The 16,307-nt window shown below is 44.0% G+C and overlaps 6 protein-coding genes across 6 annotated transcripts; 2 read left to right on the top strand and 4 right to left on the bottom strand.

The window, feature by feature from the left end:
- Positions 1 to 104: 104 nt before the first annotated feature.
- BYT42DRAFT_579315 (uncharacterized protein) lies at positions 105 to 2,545 on the top strand. The gene is made up of 2 exons (XM_051569376.1): positions 105 to 1,189; positions 1,274 to 2,545. Exons 1-2 carry the CDS (start codon positions 304 to 306, stop codon positions 2,173 to 2,175), a joined length of 1,788 nt encoding a protein of 595 aa, XP_051421266.1. The 5' UTR covers positions 105 to 303; the 3' UTR covers positions 2,176 to 2,545.
- Positions 2,546 to 2,733: 188 nt separating this feature from the next.
- Positions 2,734 to 6,375, bottom strand: BYT42DRAFT_579303 (uncharacterized protein). The gene is made up of 12 exons (XM_051569375.1): positions 6,046 to 6,375; positions 5,817 to 5,951; positions 5,521 to 5,672; positions 5,019 to 5,447; positions 4,845 to 4,946; positions 4,719 to 4,775; positions 4,602 to 4,652; positions 4,369 to 4,497; positions 4,221 to 4,278; positions 4,024 to 4,159; positions 3,507 to 3,942; positions 2,734 to 3,442 (listed from the first exon to the last, which is right to left on the bottom strand). Exons 1-12 carry the CDS (start codon positions 6,239 to 6,241, stop codon positions 3,080 to 3,082), a joined length of 2,244 nt encoding a protein of 747 aa, XP_051421265.1. The 5' UTR covers positions 6,242 to 6,375; the 3' UTR covers positions 2,734 to 3,079.
- Positions 6,376 to 6,527: 152 nt separating this feature from the next.
- Positions 6,528 to 8,256, bottom strand: BYT42DRAFT_579301 (armadillo-type protein). Its single transcript, XM_051569374.1, has 5 exons — positions 7,982 to 8,256; positions 7,767 to 7,900; positions 7,319 to 7,670; positions 7,001 to 7,247; positions 6,528 to 6,924 (listed from the first exon to the last, which is right to left on the bottom strand). Exons 1-5 carry the CDS (start codon positions 8,142 to 8,144, stop codon positions 6,855 to 6,857), a joined length of 966 nt encoding a protein of 321 aa, XP_051421264.1. The 5' UTR covers positions 8,145 to 8,256; the 3' UTR covers positions 6,528 to 6,854.
- A 267-nt stretch (positions 8,257 to 8,523) lies between these two features.
- BYT42DRAFT_579299 (uncharacterized protein) lies at positions 8,524 to 10,144 on the top strand. The gene is made up of 4 exons (XM_051569373.1): positions 8,524 to 8,698; positions 8,775 to 8,878; positions 8,957 to 9,292; positions 9,367 to 10,144. The coding sequence occupies exons 2-4, from the start codon at positions 8,843 to 8,845 to the stop codon at positions 9,796 to 9,798; spliced, it is 804 nt and encodes a 267-aa protein (XP_051421263.1). The 5' UTR covers positions 8,524 to 8,698; positions 8,775 to 8,842; the 3' UTR covers positions 9,799 to 10,144.
- Positions 10,145 to 13,239: 3,095 nt separating this feature from the next.
- Positions 13,240 to 14,309, bottom strand: BYT42DRAFT_500705 (Homeodomain-like protein; the record flags this gene model as incomplete). The annotated part of the gene is made up of 3 exons (XM_051564725.1): positions 13,240 to 13,437; positions 13,522 to 14,082; positions 14,163 to 14,309. 3 exons carry the CDS (start codon positions 14,307 to 14,309, stop codon positions 13,240 to 13,242), a joined length of 906 nt encoding a protein of 301 aa, XP_051421262.1.
- On the bottom strand, positions 14,079 to 16,097 carry BYT42DRAFT_59287 (uncharacterized protein). Its single transcript, XM_051570652.1, has 6 exons — positions 14,816 to 16,097; positions 14,643 to 14,753; positions 14,496 to 14,571; positions 14,345 to 14,430; positions 14,163 to 14,263; positions 14,079 to 14,082 (listed from the first exon to the last, which is right to left on the bottom strand). The coding sequence occupies exons 1-4, from the start codon at positions 15,935 to 15,937 to the stop codon at positions 14,345 to 14,347; spliced, it is 1,395 nt and encodes a 464-aa protein (XP_051421261.1). The 5' UTR covers positions 15,938 to 16,097; the 3' UTR covers positions 14,079 to 14,082; positions 14,163 to 14,263.
- Between the last annotated feature and the right edge of the window lie 210 nt (positions 16,098 to 16,307).

Genomic DNA, 16,307 nt, shown 5'->3' with positions numbered 1-16,307 from the left:
TTTCCCGCTCTTTTTTACTTTTTTTTTTTTTGTATACCTTTCCTTTTAATTAAGTGGGTGTGTTGTTGTGCGTAGTGCGTTGAGTTTCTTTTTGAGAGTGTGTGTTTGAAGCTTTTTTTCCTTGTTCTTTCTTGATTCTCCCCTTGGTCTCCCTTGGTCTCCTTCTTTTTCTTTTTTTTTTCTTTTTTGCCCTTTTGTTATTTCCAACTCTGATCAGAAAGATTTTTCTTTTTCCTCCTCGTCTCCCCTATTTCTTTTTCGAAAAAAAAAGTTTGATCATATATTCCATTTCTGGGACAGAGAATGCGGGATTCTTTGTTAAAAATGTTTGGTTCAGTGAAATTGGTACAAGAGATATCACGGACGAACCAAACCCGGACCTCGTCTGCATTCAAACGATCAGAAGAAGCCAGCACGGAATCATCCGTACCGGTGGTACCTCGTTCGTCTGATCCGGTCCCAAACATCACCACACTTCACCATGTAACGACGGCGACCCCTACTAATATGACTGTTACGGCCACGTCTGCACCCGTCATGAAAACCCTCGCCGTACCATTAACCATCAATTCGCCTTGTCTTGCCCAAACCACCCGACACAGCTTTAGCTCATTGAAGCATTCCACTCGAAAAAGCACCAAATACTCTTTACGTCACTACCGTCCGAGACAACCTTCGTTTACCTATCCTCCGTCTGTCGCCACCACCACCACCAACACTACCACCAAGTCAACGCTTTCTCCAAATCCTGCCCCCGGCAACAGTGAAAAATCCAAATCACAAAAGTTACTATGCCTTTGGCCGTTACCCATCACCACACGCTATGTAATCTGTCTATCTATTCTTATATCCACGCTTAATTACTTCAACTGGCTTCATCTCTCGTGTTCCTCGCCATCCCTCGTCTTTCATCGCTTCGAGGTTTTCAACTTGTTACTATCACCCTTTCTCTTCAACTGGTCACTTCACTCCATCTTGTTCTTCGGATGGAACGTGCTTATCCTCGGTCTCTTTGAAGAATCGCTCACCCATATGCTGGGAGGTACTCGTCGATTTGTCCAAACGTTCACTGGCGTCATTTTTGCCGTGTGCACGCTCCGCCAGATCATTGGTTATGTATTTTGGAAATCCACTGGCTGGGCGGTCCCCGTCCTCTTTTTCAGTGATTCCGTCCACGAATGTAACCAAGGTAAGTGGTTTGCCGTGACTATTTTTGTTGGATAATGGTTTTTGCACGGTTTATTCATTGTCTCTTTTTTTTTCTATCCAACAGGATTAGCCCCTTTTTTATTCGCATTGTTGGTGGTACAGTCACTAAGTATTGACGATAAATACATGTTGATTTACGGCATGGAGGATTCGAATCACAAGTTGACAGTGCGAAAGGTGACGCTTCAGTTGTTGATGTTGTTGGTCAATTTTGCTGTCAAGAATATCTTTTGGTGGTCATTGTCCGGAATTCTTACCGGTGGCTTGGTCACACTGATGGTGCAAGTGGGTTTGACGCGACAGAAACGAGAAGAAGTGCCGGACGTGAAGGATGTGAATGAGTTGTTGACCTTGGAACGGTATCGACGCATGCCACTGTGGCGCATCTTATGGTCGGCGGTCAAGAAGGGCAGTGTGGTGCTTCTGCTGACCTTGCCCGTGCTTATGCTCTGCAACATGTACTATACGCAGCAGACGTTTGTCGAGCCTTCGGCATTGAACGCCATTTCCGACGATCGCTACATGTTCACGTTTATCGTCATGACAGCCCCGCGTCGTGGCAACCCGCCGTTCCTGAGCCAAACGTTGGAATCTTATCTCGCCAACTGGCCCGTCGATCCTCCCGCGGGATCGTTGTACAGTCGAATCCAGACCATCGTGTATACCCATTTTACGCATCACGAACAATTTGATATGGCCAGGGATCGGTTTGCCAACGATCCAAAGGGACAGCAGTATCTGAAATGGGTGCGCGAAGAAGGCAGCCAGATGAATCAGCGATTGCACGTGTCGAAAGCACTCAACTTGGTGACGGACAATTTTCCCAGCACTTACGTGACGCTCGTAGAAGATGATTTCCCCGTGTGTGGATCCAAAGAGTGGAAACAAATCGAAACCGTCGTATACAATGCCAATCAGCGTGTTCCTGATCATTGCGGTGTCTTTGTTGGCACAGGTGGCAGGTAAGGATCCAACAACCGGTGATGAACCGATAATTAGAAAAAAAAAGGATGTAGCTAACGCTCTGAATAGTGGTCTTTTCCTTAAACCTAAAATTGCTCGGGTCGTATCTCGCTTACTGCTCAAATACGAGGACATGCCGCCGGATATTATTATTCAAAAATGCCTGCTCGGCGAACTGCCGGAATGCGCCGAATGCAGCCAGTCATTAGTCACCAGCAAAACATTGCTAATGTATCACATTGGATTCAATACTTCCACCAGTGATGATCGTTCCTATAAAAAATCCGAGTTCCAATGCGGTTGGCGCCATCCCTTTGTAAGTACCTTTTTTTTTCCAATCAACTGACGTGTGGATTCTGGAATTTGACAACTGACCTTTTCATTCTTGATTTTTTTTGTACCACCAGAATGGCGATCCCAATGTGATCACTTTATAATGCATCATTTTTTGCTTATCTTTTGCTATTTTTACAAATTTTTCTTTTTTGTTTTCATCGTTCTATTTTTAATTGTATAACTTGTACAAAGTATTTATAGAGTTCTTTTTTTTTTTCTTACAGGTACACACTTATCTAATTTTCCTACAAAAAAGTAGTGCATTTCTTACTAGTCTATTAGATCCCACTCCTTTTTTTTCGAATGCCTAAATAATACTAAAGACGATATCCTCATTTTTATTTTACCTTGCTCCAAGCAGAAGTCTCCAATCACGTTAAGATGGAAACATCGTCATATGATATGGCGTGGATTTCAGGTCGATCGTCAGCGCCGATTTTCTTGATATTCTAGGTAAGATGTTGTCCATCGCCTTGGAACGGCACAGTACGGTATGACAGTGCCACTTGTAAAGCTGGCTTCAAGTAGTTCATGCCAACGAAAAGGGTAATGAATATAAATGACCTTTTTTTTATTTGAAAATATGAATGAGTTCTTTGATGTATTTGGCAACTTCGTAAGCTTCTTTTGCCAAGTCTCGTTTTGCAGTGGATGAGGCCGTGTCGGGTTTCACAAATGAGGTATCCCGCAGCCGTAACAACTTTTCACTGGACGCTTGAAGATCCATTAATATTAAATCTCCTTGGGTACGGTACGTCATGCCCAAAGATGAATTGAACGTATCTTGCGCTTTCGTATTGACATTCATTACACTATGGATGATCTTGCTGATAATGGAATACGCTTCGTTATTGGGTCCATGCGTCGACCGTAATGCCGCTAGTAAACCTTGGATATTCTGCACCACTTTTCCTGTTTCACTGCGCAAGTAGGCCTTTAAAAGGAAACCAACAATGAGAATGATTGATGATGAATCAAAACACTCGATTTTTTCTTACTACAAGTTCATCGGGCGGCAAGATTCCATTCTTTCTCGCCACGGGTTCCGTACTAGTTTTCGCCGGTTCATCCACGTTTTTCTCCGTTGATTCTGTCTTTTTTGCGTCATTCTGGACTTCCTGTTTTTCTTCTTCGTCAGTGCTCGGAGCCATCCCGACAAGCTTGACAAGATCGACTACGGCAGCCGTTAAATGGCTAGCTGCAGCGTCCAGTAGGCACACGGGACTGAGTCCCATGCTTCGTGCATGCAGTTCCGTGGCCGAGATGAGCTGTTTCAAAGCATTCGTAAATCGGGTTTTGAGTTCGGGAAGTTCAGTCTGAATAGTCAAAGGAACATCCGCCTTGGCTTCAAAGGCCTCTGTCTCCTCGGTCATCGATTTGCAAATCGGAATAACGTTTTGCACCACCAACAAGACTTTACCGGAAACACTGGACCTGTATCATGCATTAGCTCTCTGACCATTTTTTCCTGCGACAATTACAGTAGTTCACATTCCACAAGAGAGAGTGTTTTACCTTGCTACCTGTAATAATTCGTCTATGGCAGCTTGGTACGCAATGATGTGAGCATGCTGAATGACGCCTTCTTTTGTTGGTTGGATGAATCCCGTTTGAGAAAGATCACATTTGGGTGCACCATACGTCGAGGAGGCTAGTAAACCAGCTAAGTTGATATCCATTGTTACTGCCACTTGCCGATCCCACTTTTTTACCTTTGAGGTTCCTTAATTCCAATCGTGCCTTTTCATATTTATCCTCCCATTTTCTTGCCTTTTATTATTATTATTATTATTTGTATATCCATAAAGATGCTTGGGTTAATCGAACCGAATCATGCATTTATAAGAGTTTTAAGTATACCTCTTCGGCCAGATACCGAATCCGGGCGTCGGCTCGTTCTTTTTCGGCACGTAATTCGTCGTTTTCAGAGGCCAGTACTTTCAGCTCCTTCAGCAGCTCCGACGTTTCGTCTTTCACTTCACGCATAAGCTAACAGAAGACATATTCAGTGAGTTTTTTCCGTAAAAACGGTAGCAGATGGATCGATGCTTGTTGCTCAAGTCTGTCTTGTCCATTTTTCCTTCAAAACTTACGCGCTGATGTCCCCGGTTTTCGTTTTGAAGTCGGTGATACTCTTCTTCTATCTACATATTCATGACAAGTCGGTTATTTTCTGTCATATCCCCTGGATGACGATGCATTGGACCTACTTTTTTTAACCGGTCTAGTTCGGTGGGACGGATCGTGGATTGTGATTGGTTACTAGGCTGTACCGCATGGTTTTGAGTGTCACCGATCATTTCGATCTCCTTCCCTATTGTCCATGTCAAACCTACCGCCACTTCTGTCTCGAGTTCGTGCACGCGACGCGTTAACACCGCGATTCGATGCTCATAATCAGCCCATGCACCGTCGGTTCCCGCTTCTATCCGCTGAGGCTGAGAAAAAGAAAAAAGAGGCAGATGAATATTTCGACGGATGCATAACCATTGTATGAATTTTTTGTTTACCGCTTTGTGCATATCTGTGTAAGACGACTTTTCTGGTTTGGAGGGACTTGGATGCTGTGCGACCATGTTGCCCAAATCAGCCATGAGGCTGTCAAGTGTATCGTCGCCTTCTTTGGCTGTGGTAGGAGAGCTCACCGAGGGTCTTGGCATGGGAGGAAGTTTGGCGGAATACGAAGTGCGACTGGATTCATTGCCAATGGCACTGTTCTTTCTTTGTGTGATGTAATTTCCCAAGGGACTGTTATCGCTCATGGTTTCATCGTCGGACCCCGAGACATCAACAGGTTCCAGGTTGAATGTGCCTTTGGCAGGAACGATATTGGTGGCTTGACTCGTATTCATGGCCGGTGGCGCAGGTGGTGACCGTTGCGGTTGCGGAGACGACACACTGCTCGTAGGTAACGGGGGTAATGGTTGCCACTCGTGATCCTGTTTTTTGCAAAGCAACCAATGAGCAAGGCCACTCCTATTGTATTCTAAAATTCTGATGTGTGCTACTTGCCTCTGCATCGGTGATTTGCGGATAACGACGCGTCAGAGCATAAAACACGTCACTGGCCAGATCTTTGAATCGGAACACTGGCAGCGTGGCTAATTTTTGTCTTGCTTGATTTCGTTTGGGATGGAATTCTTCACGCACAGCCAAGAAAGGGACTGTGGATTGACAATAAAAAAGGGCGTCTTTTGGTTAGCGTTCGAGGATCGACCCTTTTTTTCCTTTTTCTTGTTTTTAATGGGTTGATTGACTTTTTTTTTTTTTTTCATCCAGTACTTGTCACTCTAGCAAATTGGGGTTACCTTGTTTATCATCCATTTTTCGCCTCATCAATTCGTCATAGACGTCCATGGCTAATTCGTGAAACTGGTGATTATGCAATCGAGCTAATTTTTGACGTGCAGCCACTCGTTGAGGATGCGGTCCTTCCGCGGCCTCTGTGAAACCCAAAAAAAGGAACACCGACAACATCAAATTGGTAAGTCAAGCTTTTTTTTTAATATATCGATCCATGGGGTTTTTTCCCTGTACCTTTAGCGAGAAAAGAAGCCAGGTAAGTGCGCAACTCGTGATAATAGGTGCGGGCAATAGCGTCGTAGCCTGCCGCGCTAAATGACCGGCTCGATGCCGATGTGGACGAATGCGCTCGTGAAGAGGTGGAATTCGCTTTGGAACGAGGACTCCATTCGTCCGGTGATCCGGGTGCCGATTGAACGCATAATGTCATTTTATCCAGTATTGTTCACTGTACTTTAATGAAAAAAAAAAAGAAAAGAGGAAACGATAAAGAGAGAAAAAAAGAAAAAAGAAAAGAACTTGTTAGGAGTCCACGCTAATGGATTTTTGTGCAACAAATGAAAGGATTGCCACAAGTTCCATAAAATGCAAAAAGTCGATCAGTTTAATCAAGCGACACCATTTTATAATCACTTGACGTTGATTGGCTCGCGAAGGATTCCCTTTCTTTTTGTAATTACATGCATCTTCACTTTTCTGATGATGCTTCATTTTTTCGCATGTCAATTTTTGGTTTATACAGCGTTTATATGTGTCGTCCTTTTACAATAAACTGTAAATATAACATGAGGTGAGAGTTGGGGGGTTGGGAGGGGGAGGCAGAGAAAGGGAGTGAGTTAGAAAACAATAGTAAATAAAGTACAATGTGATTCAAAAGGGAGGTGGATGATGCTTCTAGATTTCCCTCTGCCTTTTCTTTTTTTTTTTCTTTTTTCTAAATAGATGAAAGTTTCTCTAAACAATGAAAGGCTGCGGGTGATGTACAGTACAGAAAATAAATCAATTACTGGATCGCTTTGGGTGGAAAGTAGCCCGAGGTTTTTCTATGCTAACTTTAAGGAATGCATGTTCTGCGGTTCCTTCTCCAACCCATTTGCATATTGGAAATCACCACTAATTGAGTAAGCAGGCAATGAGTATCGATGACACTTTTCGATTATCCCACTTTCGCTCTTTCACAGATGCTTACCTTGTTTCATATTCGTACATGTCCAAAGCAACCACACAGCTTTCACGGACCACGCGTGCATTATCTTCCTTGAACTTTTGCAATGTTTCCAAAACTTCGGGTGTAGCAATGGATCCCAAAGCTTCCGCGGCTTCGTGACGCACCATGTGCGCTTCATTCTTGTCGATCAACGTCTCGGTCAATGCAGGTACCGAGGCCGGATGTTGCAATTGACCAAACACATAGGCTACTTCATGACGGAACAAAGCTGTCACACACAAGAAAAAAATAAATATGAGATACAATCCAGGTTCCCATAATGCTATAAAGATGCCTTACCACTCTTGTCCTTCAATCCTTTGGCCAAGGCGAGGACGGCTTCGGAAGTGCCAATTTCACGGAGAGCAAACATGGCTCTGTATCGTTCAAACAATGACAAGTTGGTATCACACAGACGATCACCAAGTTCTTGGACAGAACGCGTTGCGGTGGTAGGTGGGGCCGGGTCGACAGAGTTGTACACGCTCTTGTGGGATTCTCTTTCCGCCTGGGTCTTTGGATCGTTGTCGTATTTGATCTTGTCAATCGCCAGTTCGCAGGTTTCCACCACGGCCTCGGAAGGATCCTTCAAAAATTTTTCCAACACGGGAAGCGATTCTGCAGATCCAATGGCACCCAATGCTTCCGCAGCCTGGAATTTTTTTTCGGTCAGCAAGAGTTGACATTCAGCCATGAAAAAACCATCGCTCATCAACCATTTTTTCCCACTGTTGCCCTCATGCCTTACCTCGTGGCGGACCATTTCATCTTCCTGTGTATCTTCGAGCACCTTGACAAGAATGGGATTCGCACAAGGATTACCGATTTGACCCAAACAATAAGTCAATTCGTGTTTCAACAATGCCGAATCGTCGCTCAAAGCTAATAGCATCAAGTGTTAGCGTATTCATATCCAAAAACACCCAGACACCACATAAGCGCCAAGAAATAATAATAGCTTGCCTTTGGCAATAATGTTGATGGACTTTTCGTCGGCCACATTCTTGAGGGTGAAAAGAGCGCGGAATCGTTCAGCAAGAGGAACGTCATTTGACGTATTGCAAAGAACGGCTTCCAAGTGGTCGTAGTTGATGTTCAACTGAGGTGCTTCTTCGTGATCAGCCATCGAGTTAATTTTAGGTGGAAGAAGAAAGGAAGAAAGGTGTACAGATTTCGGGGATCTAAGGCCGAACGAGTTCAATCAAAAAGAAAAAAAAAATTTAAAGTTTGAGCTGTCGGTGAAAGCCACTCGAGCGAGCTGTGTGGCCCGACACCACCGATATTTTAATTTCCGACGATGGTAAGGCAACAAAGAGTGAAGTCCCCTGAAAAAAAAGATATGGATTCTTTTTTGTATCACCATGATTTGAAACCTTTGAGACTGGCTTGACATTTGCCTGTTTTGGTAGATGATCATTGTGCGTTCGTTTCCATATATACTCAAACGCCATGTGCATTTGGCAAAAAAAACCAACCAGAAAGTAACTCAAAGGGGGGAAACACCATGACAATGGAGGGCATATTCTGTATTCTTTTTACTAGCCTTTCTTTCTTTTGTTTCTTTTTCTTTCTTTTTTCATCTCGTACCCGGTTTTCTTATTTTTCTATTTATCAATTCGATCCATGGCCAAGACGACTCGTCGCGGTCCTGCATTTGAAATCCGTTTTTGTGATAACAATGTACGTCTCTCTTGTTATGCCATGCTTAATTAGAACGCTGCATTATCTTACACTTTTTTTTTTTGGCTGCATCTAGATTGTCCAAGTCTTTGATTTATCCCGACGCCAGTGTCCAGCCGAATCTCAGTTATTGCCGAGTGGTAAATGATCTCCGCCTCATCCACCTCATCCGTCTCATCCGTACCTCTTTCTCTACTCACCCTATATTTCCTTTTTTTTTTTTTTCGTTATCTGTGAATCCTGAAATTTTTGGCAGAGTACAAGGAAGAGGATGTGCTGAAAGGCCGACTTCGGTATTCGAAACTTGGAGGAAACGAACTCGCGCCCTACATTGATCTGCAGGATTTTAATCACGCTCGATCGACACCGCCCAATCGTAGAAACAGTGTGGCTCCGCAACCCAATCCGACCCATGTTCTGCCTGCAGTGGCCAGACGACAATGGGAAGAACAAGAAAGAGAACGACTAATGATTCAGGAAGCCCAAGACGCCGTCGATAAAGCCATGGCCCGACGGCAAAAAATTCAAGCTTTGCGAGAACAAGCAAGACAAAGAAAACAACACCCACTCACCACCATCGCCACCGAATTCAAGGTAAGCATTCCATGATTTTCAATCGCTTTAACGAACCCAATCGTTTAATAAGCGTGCCTACCGTGGAAAAACAGACAGTAGAAAACACAGGGGATGACCATCACGATACTGCCACCGACCTGGTGCAGATGGAACCCAATGTTTCGTCACCGTCGGGTCAGGACAACTCGGAGGTTGAACAAGTCGTCGATGTACCGTATATCCAACCTCCTTCGCCCGCTTTCACAGTAGACGAACGACATTATTCTCGAGACAGTGGATTTCAACCCACGTTACCCCAGGAATCCATACCATTTTCTTCCTCCAACACCTTGATGCGCACACCTTCCCACCGCAGTACGCTGACCCAGCATCAAACACCCGTCACCTCAGTCCATATGCAGTCCGAACGGCCGGGCCTTTCAACAGCTGTAGATCCTCAACCAATCCTTCATTATACCCGCCACGACCGCCACGACAGACGAGCCGACCAACCTTCTGCCCAATCTTGCTGTATTATTTCATAAACTTTATTGTCATTTTTTCATCATGTATATTTTTTTCTAGATTCATCATAGAGCATTAAAATCATCCCTTTCCTTTTTATTTTTTCAGATAAACCAATTCAAACGAGGACGGCTATAGCGAATCCAAATGCGCTCTCCTTTTCTGCATGTTAAAAAGATGTGAACCTTCTTATCCCTGCCTCCTGCAGTGAAAAACTATTCTTCCCAGGACAAAAACAGAGTCTAGGAGATTTTTCGTTATGTGCAAGTATCATGGCCGATCGATAGAAAACATACTATAATATTGAGAAGCTCATGCGTTATCGAATGCATTCAGTAATTAGCTGCCTGATACAGCAAAACAAATGGACGTTTGAGCACGCCATGACCTCGACAATAAAAAGGTGATCCACGGTCGAATCAAAACGCCGCAGCAGGATCCCCTTAATAAAATTTGCCCAGTTTCGGTTGGCTTCCACATGTTGATGATATCACTTCCAGTCAGCAGTGAAGCAAGGATACATCCTCAATCAACTCTCATTTCCATCAGCTCATCCACTTAAAGTCACTGCTCGATTTAAGGAATACTCGATTTTGGGGAATATACTCTATCCATTTTAATGAATCCTGATAAGCAAAGAATTCGGGAATTCGTTTTGGGCATCAGTTACTAACTCGGGAGCGTGAATTAGTAAATCATTTCAAAAAGGCCTGTGATGGGTGATATCGTGTGTTGGGAAAATCTATCCCTCAAGCTAACTAACCTGCCATCTATTACATGACAGAGCGAAAAGCAAACTTTGGTTTCCGAGATCAATATTCGATTTAAGAATAATTGTTTTGCAGTCAGGTGCAAGTTTTTGGAGGGCAGTAAACCACCCCACAGTTCGCGTTTTGCCACCGTGTTGGTTCTGTTAATGTCATTGCTGACCACGCGAGTCCCATCATCGCGAATGACAACGTGAGATGTCGCATTTCGTCTCCATGCTGATAAGCACCGCCGCCATGTGGGAAAGCTTGGCTGACTGTATCTTTCTCAACAAAAACTCCCCTCCTCTCGACTTACTTTTTCACAATTTAGCAAAACGTACCTATAAAAGGTAGTTTCTGTTGATCTGATGGCTCCAACATACTTCCTCATTGCTCGCCACGTTTGCGGGTTTACGATTCGGTTGTTTTTCTCGCCAAAAGCGGCTTCCCTCAGTTGGAACGAGCAAACAATAACCCACTTGACTTTAACTGAGCCAAGTGGATGGATCGGCGTGGTTGAAAGTGCGCTGCGGCAGGCAAACCAAATGAATAAAGAGGACGGTTTTTGGCCAAGAGGAGTTAACTGGACGTCTTTATTGAATAGAGCATTCATGTACAAATAAAACAAAGAGGTCTATGCTGTTGTATCTCTTCTAAGCGAAGTTTTTCATTTTATTTTTCTTTTTTATATGAAGTGGCGTAGTTCGCCCACAGGACATTAAGCTCACTTTTTTTATTTTATTATTCAACCCACAAAGAGTTGAGAAAAGAATAATAAAGGCAGAAAGCCTTTTTTTTTCATTTACCTTTGTTGCGATTAAAAAGCAAACCCACCGACATCCCTTCCACAGTGAGCGCGCTGATGGCTAGTCAGGCGCCCAAAGGGAAGAGCCGACGGGAACGAAAACAATCTCTTCAAAGGATGGCCAATCCTATCATTAGAAGATGGTTTTCGGATTTTTCGCCATACCCCGAATGCTTTACCAAAAACCGGAGCGTTCATCATTACCAGTAACCACCAGCCTAGCAGCCCCTGATTCCGAACTGGCGCACAAAAGAAAAAAAAAAATGAGGAAAAACGCCCTCTTTTTATATCTTTTGCTGACCTTCATTTGTGACCCCGTTTTATGACCGCGAATGCACCTCATTGGACGGATTCTCGCAACAAAACTCGCGAAATTCAACACCTCACACTTCTTTCGCGTAAGCGATCCAAAGAGGGGCTGCGCCACCTCGCTCATGCTGCCATCAGCAACCCATGTGCATCACAGTCACTCTATAACTTGCAGTAAAGCCTATAGTTGAAATGATGCGACATGATGCAGACTTTACGCACTCTCTTTTTTTTTTTGTTGTATGTTAGAAACTTCGCCTACTTTGCCCTGCCCCTTTGTATCAGTTTTGTTTCGTCTGAAACCAGTGTATTCAATATTGCTGCGACAATAAAATGCTCATGTATTACTCACGACACCAGGGTGTCAGTTTTAGTGCGCAGTGTTGCAATGGCGACAGATCACAGAGAGCGCAGTGAATGACCAAGGCATGTGAGCATGTCCGCAAAAGAATTCTTCTTGAAGGTCTACGTCAAATATATGCCTGCACATATGTAAGCGTGCATCAACGCAGTAACAGTACCTGTAGCTCGATTTCTCCCATTTACGATGTGCTAAAGTTTTCGCATAAACTGGCTGAACTGCAGGACTTAGTGTGATCTCCTCTTGAAATAATTGAGATGTCCGTCTCCGCTCCTCTGTGCGATCACAAACAGATTGGGTCGTTTGTGATCGATTAAAATGCTGCCGTTGTGCGTTTGATTCAATGAATCTTAGCAAAGCATGATAGATACGGTTCGATGTTGAAATAATTCGATTTAGGCATCAATTTTTGTGCTTCCCGGGATGATTTTAAAGTTCGAGTTTGCACCTATAATGTTATGCACTTTCAGGGCGTGAATTTTTTACGAATTAGGAATTTTAAAAAAAAAGCTTGACTGCGATGGAATTTCGACTCGTACGCGTTGCTAGAGTGTCTGGAAAAAAGATATAGTCCGTCACTGCATTATGACTTGATACCACATACAGTAGACTACCTCAGGCTTATTCAATCAAAAATGGAATCTTTCCATTTTATTGTGGTGATGAAGGAATAGGTGGATCGACTTGGCGGGGAGATGAAAAGAAAAGCCAAAAGGCGATTTGCTTGGGTCGATATTTCTCGGACGAGCGTGGGCGAGAGTGATATCAGATGCTTTCTAGTTACACTCAGCAGATGAGAATGGGAACCAATACAAGAAAAAGAAATGATTACGTTACCTTGTAAAGTCGGATGCGCCTTGGTTTTATTTTGCTCATACACGGAGATAAGTGTCCAGAAATAACAATGGTCCTGCCATAAACTATTTCTTGTTATTGTTGGCCAATATTCAAGAGTTCTCAAGGGAGAGTCAGCATCAATGCTTGAAATAGTGCGTTTTGTTCATGAATGGTTCCGGCGTAAGGAGTGGGCGATTACATGTTAAAGCGAAGAAGGCGGCCGTCATCCAACGTCAGGTTCCATTACGCGCTTGAACAAGGAGCATAATAAAAGGGAAAAGCAAAAATGGGTCTGTCTCGACTGGGGTATCGTTTAAAATTTACAGCATTCGAATGAAGAGTACTGTTTTTCTTCAGAAATAAAGCGTTTCGCTCTATTGCAACCGGCTGGTGCGTAGCATTACAGAGACGCGGGTGGATCTTGGGGGTCGGCGGAAGATACCGAAGACTTGTCTCCCTGCTTTTTACGCCTGCTTCCTCTTTCGATGGCTTTCCATTCGCGCAGCACTTGATTATCGGTATGGCCCGGAAAGTATTCGGCAAGAAGCGACCATTTGCGTCCGTGAATAGCATATAATTCCTTTAAACGTTGTATTTCCTACATGAATGTGATATGATTGCCTTCTATGAGTGCACGGAAATTTTCAAGCATGGGAACAAATGTTCCCCGAGGAAACCCCACCTCTTCATTGAATGGCGTAAAGTCCAGGTTTGGATCGAGACAGTTGACCCAACGTTCACGACATTGCATATCGGTTCTTCCCGGAATATGACGTTGGATGATTCTCCAGTTACCTACGCCATACACATTGACCGCCGCTCGCAATGCATCGTCTTCTTCTTTTTCCCATCTATGGCGCCGAATCGCAGGATTGACGCATTTGGTCCATCGTTGGAGACACTGCTGTCCTGTTCGTCCTCCTACACGCACCGCCACTTGCTGCCAATTGCGTTCGCCAAATACATCCACCGCTTCTCGCAGGGTTTCGTCATCTTCTGGTGTCCATTTCCTTTTGGAGGCGCCCACGTTCTTTTGAGCTTGATAATGAGCAAAGCACTGCGCAGCAGTGCGGTTGGTTCCCAGTTCCACAGCAATGGTTTCCCATTGCCCTTCATATCCATGCTTTTCGACTAATGCATCCATCTTTTGCGTTTCATCTCGGCTCCACGGAGTTTTATTAATAGTGGGATGATCTTGCGTAGTCCACTGGATTCGACATTCCGTGGCTGTACGTGACTTGACCTAGAAGACATTATTCATGCAATTCAATTTGCGTGAGTAGGAGGGTTTGACACGGTCATAGAGAAAACACCCCGACTTACGTAAAGCGAGCTAATACGCTGCCAGTCAAACATATTAACGGCGCATTTTTCTAATACAGAATCTTCAATTTGCTCCAGATCGAGAATTTTTCGATGATCTCCTCTATACGATTCCAAGAAACACGAGCACAATGTTAGATGATCCATCCTCAACAATAAAAAAAGGTCATGTACACAGACACCTACCGTGCCATAAATTCTAAAGCCATGTTACGTCGAGCTTCCGTGTGAATGGCTCCCAAGAGAGCTTTGCGTTCTTTCATGTTCCCTGGTTGCATGGTTCCTCGTTAATGATTTTTTTCTGTTGATTGCATGCATGTGCACTTGACTTACAGGGTCGTGATTTTGAGGTACGGTAAGCTGTTTGATCGTCGCTATCTTCTTCCAAGTCAAGGGAATCAAAGGGAGTCTAATAATAAAATCTTAATTCGACCGAAAAGGCCTCATTTCGATTTCGCTGTACAAAGAAAAAGTCTTTACCTGGCCCTGTTGGTCAACAAAGGGTTGGTATTGGATGGGGTATTTTTTATGGATTTCAGCTCGTTTTCGGTTCGCCACCGTTTCACGTACTGCGAATTCACGCACGGTTTTCTAATGAATTTAACCCGATCGATCAGTCCGCATGTTTTGGACACGTCAATGAATTCCCTTACAGATAACGTTTCATTCATCTTCAGACGTTCATCGATCCAAGCCAATTGAGCTTCTGCTTCTTGCTGCATCGCTTCGTTTAACCGGAGTGCTTCTTGAATCATCAACTGATTTCCATCAAACGCAGTAATACGACCTGAATCCCGAAGGTCCACAACAGTTTCCAAAGCATGGGCACCCGTATCCACAGGTACACCTTGACGTGACAAGAATTCAGCAATATGCGTCGGGAACGACGCCGCTGACTCTTCCGGTTCAGATGCATCTTCTTCCACCTGCTCCTCTTCATCATCTTCTTCTAATTGATCCTCCAAATCCTCCTGCTGCTGATTCAAGTTCCGCTCCAAGTTCTCCTGTTGCTGATCCTGGTTCCTCTCCAAAACCTCCTGCTGCTGATTCCGGTTTCTCTCCAAATCCTTCTGCTTTTTCGGTTGCTGCTTTCGATTGGGTTGTTTCTGATCTTTCGGTTTCTGCTGGCTTGGCTTCTTTTTATCAGCGGCCTCCTTGAGGTCACGATGACCCTTTCGACGTGTTCTTGGGCTGTTTAAGGTGACTGCGTCAGTAGATGTTACTACTTGTGCAGGTTCTTCGACAATAGGTTCGGTCGCCTTTCTAGTTCCCTGTCGTTTCGTGGGCTTTTTCGGCTGTTCCTGCTCTTCCTTCTGTTGGGCATTTTTTTTTGAAGCACAAACACGGCGACTTCTCCTTGGGTTGGCTGCAATAGCCGTGCCGATGGAGGATTCTGCTTGTGGGGATTTGCCTACAAGATTAATGTCGTCGTTTGCATCGGCTGCTTTTCTCTTTCGGGTTGTACGTGTTGTGGTAACTTTTGAATCTTCCGAATCGGGTGCTTTCCTCTTTCGCGTTGTACGTGTTGTTGTAGATTCTGCTTGTAATGAGTCGCCTACAAGGTTAGTGTCGACGTTTACATCGGCCGTTTTTCTCTTCCGCGTGGTACGTGTGGTAACTTTTGAACCTTTCGAACCATGCGCCTTGCTGGATCTGGTACTTGTTGTAGCCGTTGTGCTCTTGGGCGCTATTTCGTAAACTTCTGTATCTCCATAGCTGACTGGTTTTCTTTGTCGAGCCGATCGGCGTAGCGGACGTGACGATTGGTCGGCCATGCAAGATCGTCAATGGCAAAAAAAGGAAGGCGGTCGGATGGTTTTTCCTGATCGTTCGAAACAAAAAATGAAAGCAATCATATTCAAGTACCGCCAATATCGAAATTTGTTTCCTTTTGACAATGCTCGCTCACAAAATAGATCGATAAAGACAGTGCGGAAAATGCAGAACGTTTTCTTTTGAAAACATTCCATTAACTTTATAGTCGTCATGTGTGAACGCAGATAAAATAACTTTTCTAAAAAAAAAAAAAGAAAAAAAAGAGAAGAAGGAGCAGTATATATCCAGTTTTGATTGAAAAAATCTCGGTAAAAATTTTACAAATAAAATTTTAGAAGAGGCAAGGTAGTTGTTGTTTTAAGTAATCAA

The sequence above is a fragment of the Radiomyces spectabilis genome (genome assembly GCF_025331425.1).
Source record: "Radiomyces spectabilis strain NRRL 2753 chromosome Unknown BYT42scaffold_10, whole genome shotgun sequence".
Classification (NCBI taxonomy): domain Eukaryota; kingdom Fungi; phylum Mucoromycota; class Mucoromycetes; order Mucorales; family Radiomycetaceae; genus Radiomyces; species Radiomyces spectabilis.
The sequence above is the reverse complement of the archived record's forward strand: the minus strand, read 5'-3'. Positions and strand labels throughout refer to the sequence as shown.